Source organism: Numenius arquata, chromosome 3, assembly GCF_964106895.1.
Source record: "Numenius arquata chromosome 3, bNumArq3.hap1.1, whole genome shotgun sequence".
NCBI lineage: Eukaryota > Metazoa > Chordata > Aves > Charadriiformes > Scolopacidae > Numenius > Numenius arquata.
Window position 1 is genome coordinate 54,814,614 of NC_133578.1, and position 20,364 is coordinate 54,834,977.

Below are 20,364 nucleotides of genomic sequence, written 5' to 3' on the forward strand. Positions count from 1 at the left end.
GTTGCTAGTGAGCGTGTTACATAAAAGTATGGACTAAAAAAAAGTAAGCCCTTAGAATGTAACACAAGATGCTGTCTATTTAGTGAACTTAAAATTGAAAGGAAAAGTTTCCACTTTCTCCAACTTTCATTTCATTCCTAGATTAATGTTGTCAGCAATGTTGAATCCAAAATGTGGATAGGAAATTACATGAATGAACATTTAAAGAACCAGGACAGCAAGTAATTGACAGTGGCTGCCTAGAGAGTAAGAACCACTTAAAAGCAAGAACAAATCCACAGTGTCTCAAAACTTCTAACCAAAACAAAAATGTCTCAAAACTGCAACCTGATGAATAGACAGTGTACCTATCTCCTAATCACCTTTTCCCAGGTCTCACCTACATCCTCTGTGTCGTATTCACCTGCTCTGTCTGTTCCTCAGTTTAAAATCCAATCAGATCATTAGGCTTCCAGCTTTAAGCGTTGGTGCAATCTCCCTTCTGGTGTTAAGGGATGGTCACTCATTGTCCATCTTTTCAGGCTTCCTCCAAACCTCCTGCTCTGGGCAGACATTTTCCCCAGACTCTGTATCTTGTTTTCCAGGGACAAAGGGAATCCTGAGCAGCCATTCCACCAGAAGTGGGATCCTTGCAGAGCTTTTATAGCCATTGATTTTTTGAGAGGTGTGAAACAGATACTTAATTGCTTGACAAAATATGTCAGAAATTTAATACTAATGTCTGTAAATTTTTGGAGAGAAAAAAATACGGCTACCTAGTCTGTAAGCTATATGCTAGGATGAAGAGCTAAAAAATTAGCAGAAGTTCTAGAAACGCAAAAAGCCTCCCTCACATATAAGATCCAAGTATCCCAATTTTATATGCTTTACGTGCTCTCTCTTTAGTCCTTTGTCTCTTTCATGGTCTGATTTCAATTTATACAGACTAATTTAAGCATTAGGACCCATGTTTACTTATCTATAAAGTCCAAGAAAGCCAGGAGATCAGTGCTGCAATAATAAAGATTTTACTTGCATGGAGCTGTGGCTGCCAATCAGGTTCCAAGGGAGGCTTTTTGGAACTGACACACGTTTTCTTGAGTTTGCAGTTCTTCTAGCTGTTCAATGTGTCTGATATTCATTAATATCAGCTCTACAATATGAAACCTAAGGACATTTTCATTTACAGTAAGAAGAAACTTTAGAACGGACTTCAGCTCCTGCAGAAATGCTCTGGGCTCCAGCTGAAGGACAAGCCAAGCAAAGGGCATCACAGAGGGTTACAGTGTCACCGAAAAACTTTGCAATAAATAATGAAGGCAACTGCATTTTAGCATAATTCAAGGGAAAAAAAACATTACTGAGCTTTGCTATTTCTATCTTCATCCTCTAAAGAACCAAGTGATGACACAGAAATAAGCTGTCAGTTACTTTTTATCTTTCGGTAACATACAAAATTTTTAAAATCAGGAAAAAATATAATAGCAGGGTGGTATTTCTAAATGTTTATTTAAAAAAATATATATAGTATATGTGTGTATTTTATATGTATTGAAAATTATTTATAAAGACAAATACATATAAAAATGCATGTGTTTGTCATTTTTTGGTGAATATAAATATATAAATATCAGAAAACAGTGATCATTTAACTCTTGAAAAGCAGGACTATTTTAAAGAATGCACGCAAGAAGTTGTCGTTAGAAGTACATATGTTTTGCATGAACAGTACAGCAATCGTCAAGCAAAAACCTGTGTGAAACTTTTAGTGCATAAATCTCCTCATGCCTGGAGGCAGTAATAAATTACATGTTTCTTTACAAATACATTTTAAAATTGTCAAACATACATTTCATGTACTGGAATCAGAAATAATGTCTTCTTGGCTGATTTTTTTTTATATATATATTCCATAATTAGGTATAGAAGTCAAAGATATCTCTTTATACTCAAAGGATCCATAAACCCTTTAAACATACTGGAACAGGTCAACTATCTTTCTATACCCTAAAATTTCACTACTGCAAGACTGCAAGACAATTGCTCTCCTTTGTTACCAGTTGAAAAAATATTTGGAAAACACTTTTAACTTTCCCAGTTTATATGGTTTACTGGGAAATTATACTCCTAGAAGACCAAAAGTGCATTGCTTGTACACTCCCACTCTGTTCCATTCAGGTTTCCTATCTCGTCTTTCATTCATTCTGGTGTGTGAATGAAAAGTTCAGTACTGTAGGTGTTCTGGAGACGCAATACAGCCTCTGTATCGGAGGTCTAATAATTCCCAAAGTAATCTGAATGTATGTAAAAAGAATTTATGCATGTAGTCCACATTTTAAAACACCAGTTACTGTAGTTAAATCCTTACATTCGAGTGCACCCTGGGTGTTTGGACCAGACCCTTTCCAACCCAACCCTGCTCACTCTGGTCAAGCTGGTTGTTAGTCCATGTGCATCCTTCTGAAGAGGGGGTTCATCAGATGCTTCCCCCGTTCACCCAGAGCCAACACTCTGACAGAGGAGATGCTAGGGGAAGCTGGCAAAGCCTCCGAGCCAGGTTAGCACGCGAATCTGCATAAATGTGCCTCACTCCTCAGTGCCCTGAGTAGTTTGTCCCCAACCTGCTACAGGGATTTACATTTACCAGAGATTTAGAAAGTGTTGGGAAAAGCGATTTCCTAAAAAGCCAAGATGAGGCAGCAATGAGATTGGATTACATATCAAAAGCTACTTGCTTCCAGAACTTTGTGACCTTCATTCACTGAATTAATACTGTTCAGTTTTACTTAGTGTGGACTTAACCATTTCAACAGACTCTTGCTCATAATCATAGTTACAAATTCTAAATTTACTTTTTAAATATTTTTTTTCCTTTTGAACTCTCATTTTCCATTTTGAAGGTGCCACAATTCAGCCTATTTTCTTTAGCTCTTGAAAAAAATTACTACCTCAAGCCTACAGCTGAAAGTTTTTTCAGTAGATTTTCAAGCAAAATTTAGGGAATAGAAGAGCCAACAAAGCTTACAACAGACACTCGGTCACACTGGGATACACCTAACGTTCACATTACATACATTTTTTTTTCTTAAATTTTTATTTGTTTTTGTTTTTTCCAAATTTTAAATCTGTGTGCATTTTGTTGAGCTTGAAGATAACCCCATAGTCATAAAAACGGGATGGTAATTTTTTGTTTCCCACTTTTTGATGGCTGCATATGATTTAATAATTACATATATGACATCACTAATAAGCTATGCAATTCTAATAGCAAAACAGATTGATTTATATTGTTTGCTTTTGTTGACGTAATTTTTAAATGTCTGAAAAATATTAGAAGATACATAATTTTAATTGGTCTAGTCATGAGCTGAGGAAATTCCCAGTAAAACAGAGGGCAAAACTTTATATCTTTACAAAATCTCTTTACAATATATTTTACATATATTATATAATACATGCTTTTATATACATTCTTTATATATTTCTATATAGTATATAATAGGAAAAAGGAATCAGCACAAAACGTTACAGATTAAGTAGTCCAAATTTTAGCACCTAGAACAGAAGAGGAAGAAGCCCAAGTCACTTTTGATTTCCTTCACAGATGTTTCTAAAATATCTCCATTAGCATTGCTTATTTAAGGTCACCAACTCTTTCATGCTGTCACTCTCATGCTGTCCAGAGGGCACCTCCATAGGCTATAAAGGACCACAAAATAGCAAAGTCTTCTCCCATATGGATATACTGAAGGCTCCTGGGACCACCTGCCCACATCCATGCTGCTCTACTTGGAGGCATCGGAGCAGGACAAGTAGAATCGGAGCAGGACAGACACAGACAGCAGCTTGCCCACTAAGCTAACTTGGTTAAAGTACCCTGTGCCAGCCAAGGGACATAGCGAAGGAGAAGGTTAGAGGATTGGAAACCTTTTTCCAGTGAAAAAGGAGTTCCTCACAGGTTGTTGACAATTCGCCTTGTCAATAACCTCAGATTTCCCCGACTTCCTGTAAATAGCCTAGGCCAACCATTTAAAAATTTATTTAAATGTCTAATTTCCTTGCTTTTTCCCTTGACTGCAGCCTCTGCTAGTGGGATAGTCACTTAATCATCCGCTGACTTTCCTCATCTTTCCTCATTTTTATGAACTCTATTTTTCCCCGCCACTTTGCACTCCACCGATCCCACTTCTGTAGCAGAAAGTGCACATCACCCATAGCAGCAACAACACTGAAGATAGAAACACACCTACAGTCTCTTCTATCATGATACAGTCCTCTGTAAATAGATGCATTTCCTGAGGACTTCCCTGAAGTCCTGTCCTCTTCACTTCTGGCCAAATGTTACACAAACTTGTGTACACTTTCCCAGTCTCCAGATTGAACTGTCCTATTTTCGCTTGCTTTTAAGGGATTCAGAATGATTCAAGTTATATGAATGAACAAGATGTTCGTTCATACCACTAGATCTGCACTTTTTGGTTATATCTATTGGGCACATTTCACTGAATTGCTGAAACATTGAATAAATCGGACTGGCTCAGGCAGCTGATGTTTCCAGCAGACATGCCCTCGTTGCTTGGTATGCTCAAGTTCATTACTGCACACAACCTGCCTGTTACTTGCAAATTCCCCCTGTTCTCGGCTCTCACCTCTTTGCACAGCAGGGACCTCTCGAAACCCTCTCCAGCTACTTTTGTTTCATGCCACCCACTTCCTTTCTGTCAAAGACTGATTCCCGTATGACCCCTTCCTCTCATTTTTTTGTATTTTTTTTTCTTCTGTAGGAAACAAATTATTCAGAATGTCAACATACTTGCACTGGAACTGAGATGGAGGTAGTTATAATGAAATGCTAATAACTGCCAGGAAAATTACAGAGTTGTTCTGAGCTGCTAGGTCTGCCAAGCAGCTGCCAGGAGCACTACGTGTCTCCCTTACTCTTCTTCTAGTTTACTGATTTTCACCAAAACAGGGCGTTGTTCTTCAATTCCAAACTTTCAGAAAACATTCCAGCGTTGATTGGATGTGTCATTCAAAAGTAGTCACACAATGGACAAAGAAACAGAGGAATTTTTTTCTGTTGAAACGAGGACTTTTGATGCATGCTTAGGGTGTGCTTCAACATTACACTTATCTGTTGGCGCGTCCCTCTGCTGTGTCAATGCAACTCTATAGGGAGCCTGTGCTATAAACGAGGTTGCTTCCATTAACACAGATTATTTCACTGAGATGGCTTGCAGTGCAGACTCCCAAAAAGTTTTACCAGTAAAATTCAACACTCCCACAACTCCAGCAGAGGGACAGAAACGTGTAGCGGCTGTGTAAAGGAACTCTTCAAGAACGTTCGTAAGTCAGAAGCAGATCCTTAGTCAAAGACCATTGATGTTAAAATGTTTCTGACCTTCACCTGCCTGCTGCCACCTCTCAGCCACAGGTCAACATGCCACAGCTGCTGAAGAATGGCCAGACATACGCTCGGGTATGAGCTGTGGGAGTGGTGACCATCGTTAGAGGAAAAGCAACCCAAGCTGCTTCAACTCCTTGTGAGGTGAATACCATCTTACGGGCTGTGATTCACAAGTGAGGATGGCACAGCAAACGAGGCGACGGTGTATGTAAAGCGCGGGCAGATTCATGATTAACTCAGCGTGCGTAGACTAGAGGCAGAGTAGACAGCTAACCCATCAGGAGCCGGAGCCTTCAGACCCTGACTAGCTCAGCCAGGTTTCCACATGGGTACTGCTACGGGAGGGCAGACTCCTACCCGACCACACGCTCTTTGGGCCCATATATTGCTTTCTTTTCTGTTTTCAGCCATGCCACAACACCGTGCAGATTAAACACACCTGACTGCAAATTTCCAGGAGGGATATCTAACTCAACGGGCATCTCCCAGGCTTTTCTTTAAAACTCAAATCAGAGGCCCCTGTAAAAGGTTATTCATTATCTACATCAAAGCCGTGCCTGGAGGCGCTGCCTACTGCACTCCAGCCTGGAAAAAAATGGGCCCCGGCTCTTTTCCAGCCGACCCACATGCCAGCCCGCCAGGAGTCCATTACCTCACGTCTCTCCAGGGCGTTTGCTCCCCAACAGCAGCGACCCCGGCAGGGCTCAGGGCTGCTACGGGGGGCTTTTCTTCATGGCCAGCACACTGAGAAGAGCTCTGGCCACACCAGCAAACCGAAGCGTAACTTGCGCCTCGCAACTGAAATGGTGAAATTCAGAACCCGAGCAGAAACCCCACTCAAAGGCAAAGCAGAAAACGTCCATCTTTATTAAACACAGGGGAAATAACCAACGTGTCCGGCGTCACCGAGGTTTACCCCAAATGGCCACCCATCGATACAACGATGTGAATCACAATTTGGAGCTGGCGTTGGCCGAAGCCACACACCCAACAGTAACCCATTTCGGGGATTTATGGCGGGTTAAAGCCCGCCCTCCTCGGCCTCTTTTCCCGAGGAATTTACGCCCGTGCGGCGGCAGGACCCCCTCCGCCGTGTGAGGTGACGGCAGTCGCGGACCCCAGGACCGGCGGCCTCTACCACCTCCCCGTTTCCCGCCCACCACCTCCTAGCCCCACCACCGCTCCCGCTCGCCCCCCCCACCTCCCTCACGGCGGCCCCGCCCCGCCCCCGGCGCAACGCCCGCCCCCCCTTCCCGCCCGTCCCCCCCTGGCAGAGCGCGTGACCTCCGCCAGCTTCAAAGCCGACTTCCGGTCCCACCGCGAAACCTATCCGGCGTGGGGCGGCGGGGACCAGAGGGAGAGCACACGCGCCGGGGAACCCGGAAGTTGCCGTGCGGCGGAGCCGGAGCGGCCGGAGTTGCCTGCGCGGGGCTCCTGCGGCCCGGCCGGCCCGGGGGCGCGGAGCCTCCGAAGGCGGTTGGAAGGGCAGGTAAAAGGGGTCCTGAGAGGGCATAGGGCTGGGGGAGGGAGTTGTGAGGGGTGTCCCGAGGGTACGGGCGGGGGGTTCCCGGCTTCGTGGGGGTGCCCAGGGGAGGTTGCGGCGGTGATGGGGGCGGGAAAAGGTCCCCTCGGTGAGGGTCGGGGGTAGGAGAGTGGTGGTGGCAAGCGTTAATGTAACTTCAGCTTGGGTTATGAGGGATGTTGATTTACTTAGAGTTAAGGGTGGCACGGAGCTGGCGTTTTTGCTGTGTGCAGGATACTGGAGGTATCAGATGGGTGAGGTGTGTCTAAGGTGATGTTTTAGTGTGGACTTTTATCACTTAAAAGTTCCACGGTTTTTGTCACTTAAATTTCATGTGAAAGCATGGTAGGCTGCTTGATCCCCTCCTTCTTTGTTTTTATGATTTTTTTTGGGTTGGCTTTTCTTTTGATAGTGAGCAAGCCAATTATTAGTTTATATATATATATATATAAACACACATATGTATATATATAAAAGTCGGAAATTTGTAAATGAAAACAGGTGTCCTTTTGTCTTGGTATGTTTCATGTGTATGTGTCTTGTATACGTCTTGGTATATTTCATGTCATGTGTATACGTCTTGGTATATTTCATGTCATGTGTATACGTCTTGGTATATTTCATGTCATGTGTATACGTCTTGGTATATTTCATGTCATGTGTATACGTCTTGGTATATTTCACCTACACCTATTTATGTGTAGGTATATCTGTCTCTACATATACATATATATGTTTAGAAAGCAGAATTTGAAATATAATTTTTTATACGTCCAAGCAATGTGACTGTTGCCTTATTGAAAATCAGGCTGACAGATTTATAAATAATATCTCATTGTCCTGTCTTTTTTTTTTTTTTTTTTTTTCCCCTAGTACTTGACCTGTAATACAGAAATCTTCCAGAATGCTGGAGTCATATGTAACTCCTATTTTGATGAGTTATGTGAATCGCTACATAAAGAACTTGAAGCCTTCAGATCTACAGTTGTCACTCTGGGGAGGGGATGTTGTACTCAGTAAACTTGAATTAAAATTGGATGTACTTGAACAGGTATGTTATGTTTACGATAGTTACAGTTTATGTCTTTGGTCTGAAAGAAATTGACTAAATAGTTTGGATTGGTCAGTGCAGATAAATGTTCATTTAGTACTCACTGTTTTTTTTTCTTACACAAGTACTTCCCCGCCCCCCGAATTTAGTTATTCTTGCATTAATTCAATGCTATTTATTTAGTAATGAATGGCAATTCTTTGCACATTCTGTAAGTTACGGGGTGTGAGGAGAAAGGCTGTTTTTGTGGACATGTTTCTTCTTTCAGTAACAATAGTTATACAGCATGAACATTAGTTAATTTGATTTTCCAGGCATATTTACTAATTGCATGTACTAACTAATTCAAAATATCACAAAGTAAAGTAGGATCTCTTCTTATTTATGCACAGTAAATACAGATTTGTGTTCTCATATTGTTTTATGATTCCAGTTTTCATCATTCCAGTTGTATCTAAACTTAAGAGTAATTGAGGGACGTGTCTGATCAACTGGTTTGTGTGGGTTAGATCAGGAGGCTCTGTAAAACTTAGCCTTAAAAAGACAAGCTTGACCAATATAAAACAATTGATACAGAGTTTGGAACCTGTAGCTGTCAATATGAGCTAGTAGTCTTAGCGGAGGGACTGTTTCCTTCTATCATTATCTGAGTTGGCAACTTAAGGAGCCGAGTGTGTGAGCCAGATAAAGCTGTTTGCTGTTGTGTGTGGTGTAGCAAGTCTTAGCTGGAGTCCTGCTTCCAAGTGAAGGAGCTGAGAGAAATGCAGCAAAAAATAATGGGAGATTTAGACAATATGGCCATTGAAAGAAGAATAAAATAGACAGGGAATGTGGATCTAATTTTGAGTAAAATAAGGAGAGACAAGATAGGGCAAGAGTTACATGGATGAGACAAAGAATGGGATAAATTGCACTCAGTAAAACTTAAATGGGACATCAAGGACAATTTTCTCATGTTTTAATTGAATTCTGAGGCATTGGAGTAGACTGAGAAGACCGCATGGTCTCTATCAGGGGAGACCTTTTAGAATGTGAATAATAATAATAATTAACCATAATATTTATGGTTAATTAAGTATCTCTGATCCTACTTTGGAAGAGGAGGCAGTGTTTCAAAAGATCCTGTCCTGTTTTCTGTGAAGAGCCTGATTTGGCTTCCTTCAAGTATTTGGTGGCCTCTGTGTTTTCTCTCAAGTCTTTTAGTTCCTCATTTTCTTGGTACAGCTTGTCCATACAGCTGATATGGATACTAGACTTCAGTTGTGTAGGATATGTTCCTCCTGTGAATATTTAAAGCTTTTTTTTTTTTTTTACTGTATGTATTATGGAATCAAAGAAGGGCTGATCAGAGGGAATTCGGGAGGCTGTCTAGTCCATCCTCGTGTTCTGAGCAGGGCTGTTGCCAGCATTGTCAGATTGGCTTCTGGTTTTCTCCAGTTGAGTCTTGAAATCTCCTGTCTTGGTTGTGAAAACTTCCTCTTTGGGTAAACTGCTATACTGTGTAGAGAAAAAGTTTGTCTTAGTAACAAAGAATGATTTGGGATGGATATATTAAATTTGCTTATATTACCTGGCGTTTTTAGGATTTTGCTGCCATCATCTATGTGGTTCCCTTTCAAATAGTTGCACTCTGCTGCAGGTGATCCCTGTCTTCATCTTTGTCTGCCTACGTATCAGCTGGGTACCTAAATATCCAGTGCAATCTGTTAATGTCATGGCTTTCGTAGAGGCAGATGTTACCTTATGTACCTGTGCTTATGTCTTATGAGCTTGAATGGTGATGTGAGTATGTGATGAACACAAAATTTAGCTCAGATTAATTTTTTTACATTATTTGACTCTGTGTTTATGTGAAATGTAGTCATCTGAATTTGGCTTTTATTATTCTTTGGAACTTACCTGGACCTACAGACTGTATTTAGGATGTCTTTTTCTCTTTTTTTTTTGTGGAAGGGGTGCTGCTTTATGCCTGCTCAGCAAAACTCTTTGGGTGTGTAGTACTATATCCCCAAGGATTTTCAGCTGGCAGAGCGCTCCCTTGAAAAGCTAAACTCTCTAAAAATTACCAGTATATAATATTTTGTTTGGGTTCTTTGCCTGATTGGATTCATAATATCCAAAATTAGTCACCTTAACTGCTCTGGTCTTCTAACATCCTTTCTGTCCTGGGCTGTTGTCCCCAGCCTGGTTCCCTGCTCCTTATCTGGCATAAATGCAGCCTTAATTTTGTACTTTAGGCTTTGGATACAAATGCACATACCCTGGATATCTTTGTCTGGAGCCTTAAACGTTTTCACAGAATGCCAGCTTTTGTGGAACTCTACGTGATTTTTTGGGAACGTCAGCATAGCTGCCAAACTACCTGGACAAAGCACCTTATAACAAGTTTGGGAACAAGTCTGTGCTTTCTCCCTTCGTTCCTTGAACTTCAGCCGATGTTAGTGTTCCCATGTCACATTGCGCTCTATGGGCCAGCAAACAGAATTCCAAAGAACAGAGGGTAAACTGCTGTCTATTGTAGAAGATCTTTGGGTTTGGGACCAAGTTGGAACCAATACCTTTTGAAATTAGTTGTAATATAGTTGTTGACATAGAAGATTTATCGAACACAAAGAGAAGGTTTCAGTACGTGAAAATGCTTATGCATGTTTTTACATATATTTTTGTATGCTTTATGTGCTTGCATTAAACTAGGCTGAATGCTATTGCAATAACTCTTAGATCTCTCCTTCCCCTGCTCCTTTCCCCTTGTTTGTTGTGTATGTGGGGGAATACTAGTGAAAGCTGAGTACTAGTTTGTACTCAGGTTCAACCTTCTAGGTACAATGTAGCTTTTGTACATAATTATGTTACTCTTTGAATAGCCAGTTAATTTTATAATAATTGTCTTTAGTTGAAGATTAAATCTAAAAATTGTGGTGGAGGTCACTATGATACCAGAGGTAACAGAATTGCCTATGAATTTGGTAACTGAATTTGGTAACTAGTTTTTGTGTAATATTTCTGTTGTCATAGTGGTACCAAAGAGGTAAGATACGTGGGGAGCTTTTATTTTTACTGTTTGTGTGTATTTCTATAGCATCATAGCTTACTATGTTAGCTCTTTTATAAGCAAAGATAGAACGGTCTTTGATTGGGAGACAAAAGAGGACTTGATCTAGCAATTAGTGAATTTTATTGTAGTGTGGACTTTTCATATCTGAAAGAACTTAGAAAGAAATATGAAAAAATGCTAATATACTTGAAATAATATTAAGGAAATGAAGGCATGAAAATATCCTTACTGTAAGTGTCTGTTATGGGCCACTAGGTTACTTGTGAAATACCTTTTCTTCACATTCAAGGCTGTATTTCAGTTAATACTGACATGGAGGAAACAATACTTGCCTATCACCCTGAAGTTTGGGAGAGCCTTGTATTTTAGGGCAAGGGAAATTATGATCGTCTAGTCTGCAGTCTTGCATGATATCAGTCATGTATGAGTCAAGCCCAGGAGTTTGTTTTCAGCTATATCATAATTTTTTTGAAGGATTTATGTGACGTAAATGTAAACCTGAAGTGTAAAGTGTAATCATTCACAAATACAAAAGATACATTAAGAATTTCATGCAGTACTTAATGAAAGGGGAAAGATTGCACAGGAAAGGGGGAGGAATAAAAATGATCTTTGTTATGTTGTATTATGAACAAGTTACTAAATATGGTACACATTTGTTTTGTATTGTCTACTGAAATAGCACCACAAAGATTTCTCTGCATTGCTTTAAGGAAACTTGCTTTTGCAATTAGGATAATGTCAGACAACATTTGTATCTAAATTCCCTTAAAGAACAGTGGCTTGTAAATACGCTGTGCATTTGGTTGCATCACCTCATTTTGAAAGAATTCCTACTTCTGTTTCTTTCAATATCTTACAGTTAACCAGACAAAAATGAGAATGTGTTAAACCCATCCAGCAAATAGTGTAAAACCACTTTGGAATGCCTTTTGAAGTAAACTCATAACATAAATTTGTGAACGCAAGTCAGGATCTAAGTAGACATTGGGGTATTGGTGACATAAAAATTATGTATCGGCAAGTCTGGAAACAGAATTTATTTCTATTACTGTTGATAGTAATAGTTTGCTGTCTTAATTCATGAAAGCATTGTCTAAAGTCATACTGTATTTCTATATTGCATATTTTTTGATCATTTATTTCTGTGTCCTGTGTTGTGTTCTCTCCCCTCCCCCCCCAGGCTGTGGGACGTAAGGTAGCAACATCTGTAGCTGAACTGTCCAGTAGTTGCTTTTCAGTGGTTTAACTGAAACTGTCTAGACTAAAATTTTGTGTTGATTGTAAGCCTAAGGCTGAATTTTTAGGACTGAAGCTTTTAACTGAATTCCTTCAGTATATTAGTGAATGAAATGAAGAAAAAAACACTTTGTAAAAACAAATTAACAGTTTTCTTCAAACTGGTTTTATGAGAAGGTCTGTAACTCTCATCTTTCAGAATGGGGACTTGAAATTAGATGTGACTTTGTGTAAGCATGGCCGAGGTAGCAGTCGGGAGTTTCCCTGGTGTGAGATGGGTGTGGCTTTTTAACTTTGTTAATGAAAGCTCATTAAACCCCCAAAGCTAATTTGCAAACTGAAAGCTGTGCTTTGCCAGAAAAAATTACAGCTATAACTTTGTGTAGTTGTCTTCTGAAGATTTTGTCAGCAGTGAATATACTTAAGTCTACTCTTAGCTCTTAGATGCAAGATGAACTTTTTCATAGTACCTGTAGAAAGGCTGAGGAGGTATCAGCTGCAGAATGGAGCTTAGTATTGCTTCTTAGCAGCTGTTGTTGCTGTGATGGCGCTAGATATTTGTGCGTAAGAATAGTTGACTTCTCTTTTGGGTGACTAATCAGAGGCTACCTCGGGATGCTAACCCGCCACAGTTATGGTAGTGGTTATTTCGACTCTTAACTTACAGCACGGTTACTACTTAGAAAAATCAAAATTCTTAGTGGGCTTTCAAAACATGTCACTAAGATTTGATTACAGTTTCAAGATGTTAGGTAAATAATAACATCAACTAACTTCACAGAAATATTCTATGGGTAGACTTTATAATATATGTCAAGTACTAAATGCAAAATCCACTTGTCCTCAAATTTTATTTGTGTAGAACTTGTATACAGCAGGGATAGGTCTAGAGTCAAGCAGTGCAGGAAAACAGACTTTCTGGATCCACTTCTATGTGTTTGTCTGGAATTCCCTAGCAACTTGCCTGTTTGACCTCAGAGTTTATGGACCATCTCTGTTTAAATTCTACTCATTCTAGGAGTGCTGCATCAAAGTGTGTAAATACATAAACTGGGCTGAGGTGCAAAGGTGCTTAAGCCCCAGGTGGCCCAGTTTTGCCAGGGAAATTCTGAAGTTTTGAGCAAAGGTTTATGTCTCTGAGTTCACTAAGAAACACAGCAGTTAAGAATCTGGGGGGGGTGGTCAACAGCAAGCTCAAGATGAGCCAGCAGTGTACCCTGGCAGCCAAGCGGGTGAATATCATCCTGGCTGCATCAAATACAGTGTAATCAGCCGGTCAAAGAGGTATTCAGCGTTGGTGTGGCCTCACCTTAGGCACTGTGTGCAGTTCTGGGCCCCACAACTGAAGAAGGATGTGAAGGTCCTTGAATGCTTCCAGAGGAGGGCAACAAAGCTGGCGAAAGGACTGGAAGGAATGTCCCATGAGGAGCAGCTAAGGACTTTGGGCTTGTCTAGTTTGGAGAAAAGGATGCTGAGGGGTGACCTCGCTGATCTCTCCAGCTTCCTGAGGAGGGGATGTGGAGAGGGGAGTGCTGGTCTCTTCTCCCTGGGATCCAGAAACAGGACACGTAGGAATGGTTGAAAGCTGCACCAGGGGAGGTTAAGACTGGACGTTAGGAAGCTTTTCTCTACCAAGAGGGTGGTTAGTCACTGGAATAGGCTTCCTAGGGAGGTGGTTAATCCCCCAAGCCTGTCTGTGTTTAAGAGTTTAAACAACTCCAAGTGAAGACATCGGTTGGTTTTTTTTCTCCATTGAAACTCTAAACCTTGATAACTGAAAATGTCAGGATAGGAGATGAGAAAAGTGAGAAGATATGTTGTCATTGAGGCCTCATCATTAGAATCGTTAGTGTTGAGAATGCAGACTTAAAATTCTGACACATAAAATATTGTTTCTTTATTTTGCACTAAGCATTTATTTTCATTATTCTGAATCTTGATTTCAAGTCCTGGGACCAGGTCTCTAGCCTGACCTTCTGTCTGATAAGGGTTAAGCTCATGCTTCCCAGGAGAACCTCTGAAGCTGCTGGAGAAATGTCAACTCTTTATATCTGAAGAATTTGGCTAAACCCTTGGGACATGGTTTCCTGGTGACTTGCTGCATGCAGCAGCTGGCTCACTGTGGCTGTCCTATAGAGGTGTGATCTGTGCATTGAGCGGGTGGAGTGCCAGGCATTTGTTAGGAGTTCTGGACTGACTTGTGCCAGTTTTTAAAGCAGTGTGACATCCATGTTAGGCCTTGGGAGAGGAGGAGTCTGATTTTGCCAATGAAGAATTTAATAACTTTGTATTTACTGAGCAGTTTGATGTGAAAGGGGCAACAATGGGCCAATCTTAAGATCACCAGACTCTTACAACTGTAAAATATACTAAAACGTAAGTACTAAAATATTTTGGAGAAAATTGCCTTTGTGTGGCTTTGTCAATGTTTGTTTAATTCCAAATTTGTGTTCTTCAGAATAACGCAGGTTACATATCAGTTTAAGTATTTACTTTCGCTTGGTTCACTTCTATTTCTCCCTTGAAAAATGATGCATTTTGCAGTAGCTTCATGCAAGGGAGGTGATTTTAAACTGTCTTTTGTTATCAAGGCCATGGTAATCCAAATGTCTCCTTTGAACAGACTAATTGTAACGTAAGCATGCAAGTGATTCTAAAGCCAGTTGCCAAGACCCATTGCACACCTCTGATCTGAGGAGGGAGAACAAATTTTGACTTATGTTTTGTGCTAGAGCCACACTATTTTAAGTTACAAATGCGTCTTGAATCTTGGTATCTTTCATTAGTTAATTCACCGCTTCTTTTGTTGTTGTTAGGAGCTGAAACTACCATTTACTTTTTTAAGTGGGCATATCCATGAACTTCGGATTCATGTGCCATGGACAAAATTGGGATCAGAACCAGTTGTCATCACTATCAATACAATGGAATGCATCTTGAAATTAAAGGATGGAGCTCAGGTAAGAAATGTGATGAATGCTGTTCTAACATTAAGAAGTTGATGAGAATAATGGCTTATATAGGTCACTTTCTTTAAAGCCATATGAAGCATAAGGCACGTGAAATTGTGCTCCCTGTTATTTTCTGAGAGGGTAATATTGTTATTCTTATCATGGCTAATAGTTTCCTGTATGCTTGTCTTTAATTCTTTATTAGCTCTAGCTGTGTTCTTGCAGATGTAAAAGCGTGTTAATAGTGCTTTGAGCAATATGGCATCCTGTGTGCTCCCAGTTTCTGCCTCTCAAGAAGCAGTGCTGGTTGCTTGAGACAGCTCTGAGCTGTACACTGGGTATTTTTCAGAAGAGGTGTTGGTGTGCTTTACGGCTCCTGGAGTGTAATTCTGTTTTCCCTTTAGATATTGTAGTACTTGCTTGAATGCGCTTGGAAGGCTTCTTAGATACAAGGGTCTCAAAGGGCTTTTTGTTTAGTTGCTTGCAATAGTTTGGCCACTGCGACATTTCACAGGTTCAGGAAAGACTTCCTTCTGACACAATAAAGCTGAAATATGTTGTGGCTCAGTTTTGTTATATGTCTAATTCATATAACAAAAAGTACTTGCGTATCTTAATGTTGAACTTGTTTTTTCAGTCAGTGTGGCTCTTTAACTGTAGAGAGGTTTTTGTGGTGGGTTTTTTTGTTTGCTTTTGGGTTTTTTTCAAAGCCTTGGTCACATTGCAGTTTCAACATAGTCTTCCAGTTACATTAAGGATCATGCAAAAGAAAATTCCAATTCGTGCAAAGCTTTCAAGTGCTTCATAGGATGTTTGAGCTGTTAACATTTAACATCAAAAATTAGATACAAGCCATCAGGAACATTGGAAAACACTTTTTCCATTACATTTGATGTTTCTTGTAATACTCTTTTACAATTCCAGAGTTAAAAGGCTTTTGTTGCTGGAGTAGAAATTCCTACTCCTAGGTATGCCACCCACAAAGTATCTGCTTGTGTTGTGTAGTTACACTTAATCTATGTGCATATACACACATGTGTGCACACAACAACCAAATGCAAAGTACTTTTCCAATGTTAAGGTAAGATTTCGAGGCCAGATGTTCAACAAGAAATGTGTTTTAGAAGCAGCAAATTGCAACTAATTAAGAAGTTGCAGAAGAAGTTTTGTAGCCCATGACTTTGTGCAACCCAAAATTAATATTTGATATTGGACCATGCAGATGGCTACTACCAGAATGATCAGATTTCCTGCTTGCATGGTATTTGAAACTTAAATTTTGTGGTGCATACAGCAAAAGGTCAAGTGTCATGAATGTAAAGTACTCTCAAAACAAGTATTTGTTACAGATGTTTAAGATTCAGGGGCAGGAAAGGATTTTTGAAAATTGCAACTGACATTTGAACAAATTATTCAGTGGTATGTACACTCAGGAGGGTAAAATTTGGGTCTGTGCCATAGAAGGATTACCTTTGACTAACAAGAATGTAAATGAAAACACTCTTATGCTGTTTTCTAAGGATATGGTTTAAAAAGTTGACAGCTTGAATTTTATTTCTTTAATTACTATTTGAAAGTGTTTTAGAAAAAGAAAATGTTTTGACAAATTCTTGTGTTCAAACTTTGAGTGTGACAATTGGCTAAAACCAATTGTCATAAAAATCTTTGTAATCAGTGAGTAAAAAACCTGAATGCAATAGAATATTTCTCTGGAAAATGATAATAAAATGACCTTGCAATGAATTTAACTCCAACTGGAACTGTTCTGCCAAGAACCTCATATGAGCAAAAAGCATAATTAGCAAGAAAGCCTACTTTAGTTCCCAACAATTTAGTGGCTTGATCCTGCATTTTAGTTCCTCAGGTGAAACCTCTGAGCACATGCATAATTTCACCAGTGCAAAAATAAAGTTTCTGACCTCAATTTAGTATGATGTGTATTCTTTGGAAAAGGGTTATTTCAAATAATGTTTATTTTGAAGATGTACGGGGATTAAAATACAGGGCATTGTTTGAAGCTATTGTCCAATGGACCCTACAGGTCTTTGAGCTAAAAACCTCTCTCCCTTTATGTTTTTGAAGAGTGTCAGCCCCCTGGGAATGCTGTTGTACATCCGTGCTTTACTGTGATACTGTGTCATTGTTAATTCAGTTTCGGTGTTAGTTTGGCTTTATTTTTGTTGTTTATGCTATTGCAGCATCTCCTCACAGGAGATAAAAGTTTGGAGTAGACAGTCGTGGCTCAACTTCTAGTTTTAGGCTAATATTATTTTCTAAGCAGAAAAGTGGTAAGTTCACCCAGTGATATACAAAATCCAGAGTGTAGAATTAGTGGTATTTTTAGTGAATTTTGAAGTTTGAGCATCTTGAAGGTTGTTGCTTCCCCCGCCTCTTCTTTGTGCTTTTTTTTCTTGCCTCCTTGTTTACAGGTGATACTACTACTTCTAAAACAAGAATGTTAAATAAATATGGCTATTTTATAAGAAAATGAAGTTTAAGTGCATCAGGAGCAGAACTTTGCAGTGATTAAAGTGGTGTCCTATTGAACATGCTTCATACGTGCTCTTTGGGTTATGAAGTTACTTGTTGCCAGTAATTGAAGTAGAAATTGAGTGTGAGGCATTTTGGTTTGCTTTGTCAGCTTAATGAAACTGTACCTGAGTTTTTCTGCTACTGAAAGTAATCCTCTGCAGCACTGAGTTTTAAGTATGACCATTTATAATGTTATCAAATTCATGAAATATGTTGGTAAGTACTATTTGAAATGTGTTCTTAAACACTTATATGTGGTCCTGAAGTTCGCTTGACTTCTGTTTGTTAAGTTATGTTAATTGACTCCCATGGGACTGTTCTTCATGAATGTTATGTATTATTTTAGGGGGCGGTTAAATTCCTGGTGTTATATTCTTCTCACTACTTATCTCTGCATACTAAACTTCAGGACTTTTATCTAGAATTGAAATCCTCTTGCTAAACCTCTCTTGATGCTGTTTTTTCTCCTAGAGATTTTCTAAGTTTTTGCACTGTTAGGCCCTTAACTTTTTTCTTTTCTACCCAATTTTTTTTAATAAAAGCTATTTGAAATTCTTTGCTCATTTTTCGTTGCCTCTCCATGCTACAATACCTCTGTGCCCAAACCAAAGGCTTTCAATTCAGACTGTACAAATTGGGAAGGGCAAGTATGTTTCTGTTTTTCCTTCATCTTCCTGACATTAAAACTAACTGCAAGATTAGTCAACTTTATGTTCAACCTTGAATTCTGCGGTTTTTAGCCTTGGAACTGACGCAAATGAGGAGATTCAAGGAGACGTGTATTATCTGTATTATTGCTTCATTTTTGGAGTCCTTGCCTTTACTCAGGACACAGTGCATCAGGAATATGCTGATGTATATAAATATGAAAGCTCTCCCTTTTCCCAAGGATAACTAATTATGGAAACCGGGAGGACTGTTAGATACAAGCACTTACAGGGGTACAGGGAAACCCAGTAGCTGTTTGGATGAGCATACAGACAATTAAGCACTGTTCCTTTTATGAGGCATTACAAAGAAGTTTTTGAAGGAATAGCATAATTGTGTGGAAACAGTGGAGAACAGCCCACAAGCATGATTGTCAGAATAGCAGACCCATTCTTATCTGACAATCAGTAGAGACTGTCATCAAAGAATGCTGAAAGCAGAAATTGATCTTGACTGGGAAATGATCAAGATGGTAGATAGGGTGTGCAGACAGGTTATGAAGGACTTTGAAGACAGAAGGCTTGTGTTTGAGCGTATAGTTATATAAAGTTTTTGCTTAGGTGGTAAAGCTAGCTCCAGGTCTGAAGCACTGCTTTACTGCTTTTCTCCTCCTCACCTGGGTTATAGTAGTTCAAATGAATGTGGCTGTGCTGTTTTTTCTGAGTGTATACGTACACTGCTCAGTGATGGCAAAAATATGGTAAGACTTCAAGTCAGAGGATTAACTAACAGTCTTTAGTGGCCTGGCTTTCTGCTTTTCATTTTTTTCATGTAGAACCTTAAGGTCTTTATTTTTGAAATATTTTAATTTGCTACTCGCTCATTTTCATAGTGGTATCTTTAGTTCAGTAAATCTGATACTGAGTTCTAACACTTCTATACAAAGTTTAAGATGAAGTTTATATCGAGAGCTGCACTACAGGAGGCAAACTGTCATCAGCTAGTGTTGAATCATAATCTCAGGTTAATCACAAATACGAAATTCATCATTAAGCAGCCAGTTCATGCTGCTTTTATTTATTTTACTAGCTTAATACAACAAAGGGGATTTTATCTGTGAGTGTGCATACAAATAAGTATATGTAAGTAACAAGAACAATTTCTGTATTAATTTTAATTAACTAAATCCTTCGTGTAAATTGGACTTTAAGTAGTTTAATCTTTTCCAAAGGTTCAGGAAAGTTTGGCAGAACCTTTGGTTGGGTTTTATGCCATATCTTATCAAGATCTCCAGTCTGAAGAATTCTTACGTTTTCTGTGAATTGTTGGATGTGAAAAGAAGTGGTTTAGGTAGGAGGTTCTCTTTCAGGGTTATTATCTTTCTGAGGAAGAAATACAATGTCCCACAAATCTTTCAAAAACATGTAGTAAACTTACTCTTTCAGTAGATGAAGCAGTGAAGGCAGGCTGTTACAGCTGCTAGAAAAGGCCTTGCAGCATTTGGTTGCACTTGTCTTTGTATTTCCAGTGTTTTCAAATGAGTGGTTGAAGAGGAGATACTGAACATCTTTGATTAAAGCTGGATTAATATTCATACGTTCTGGCTGGGCAAGCAAGAGTGATGATGTAACTTACTAATTTTTTTTCTACTAAGCACTTTCATATGAAAGTCTTTAAAAGCAAGGCATCTGACATTTTAGATTGAACAAATTCACAAAGGCAATTTCTTCTTTAGCAAGCAGAATTACTGCAGAGACGCACGTGGGCACATTTCTTATTACTGTAGCTGTAGAAGTCCTTCCACTGCCATTGTGTTGCCTAAACCTGAATAGTTTATTTACCAAAGTGGCTGTTACCATGTTAGTGATTTTTGGACAGTTTCCTTGTGAATTTCAGCCTTTTTCAGGGCTCAATGATGGTGATCATGTCTGAAATGTCTTTCAAATGTCTGAAATGGATTACTATGAAAGGTATGAGTGG

At 39.5% G+C, this 20,364-nt stretch overlaps 1 protein-coding gene across 2 annotated transcripts in view; it reads left to right on the plus strand.

Annotated features, from left to right (window-relative positions):
* The first annotated feature begins 7,812 nt into the window (after positions 1-7,812).
* Positions 7,813-20,364, plus strand: part of VPS13B (vacuolar protein sorting 13 homolog B) — a 475,565-nt gene continuing 463,013 nt past the window's right edge. For both annotated transcript variants that reach the window (XM_074145995.1, XM_074145994.1), the window contains exons 1-2: positions 7,813-7,959; positions 15,070-15,213. In XM_074145995.1, coding sequence (XP_074002096.1) covers positions 7,813-7,959; positions 15,070-15,213 — 291 coding nt within the window. The remainder of the gene's footprint in view (positions 7,960-15,069; positions 15,214-20,364) is intronic.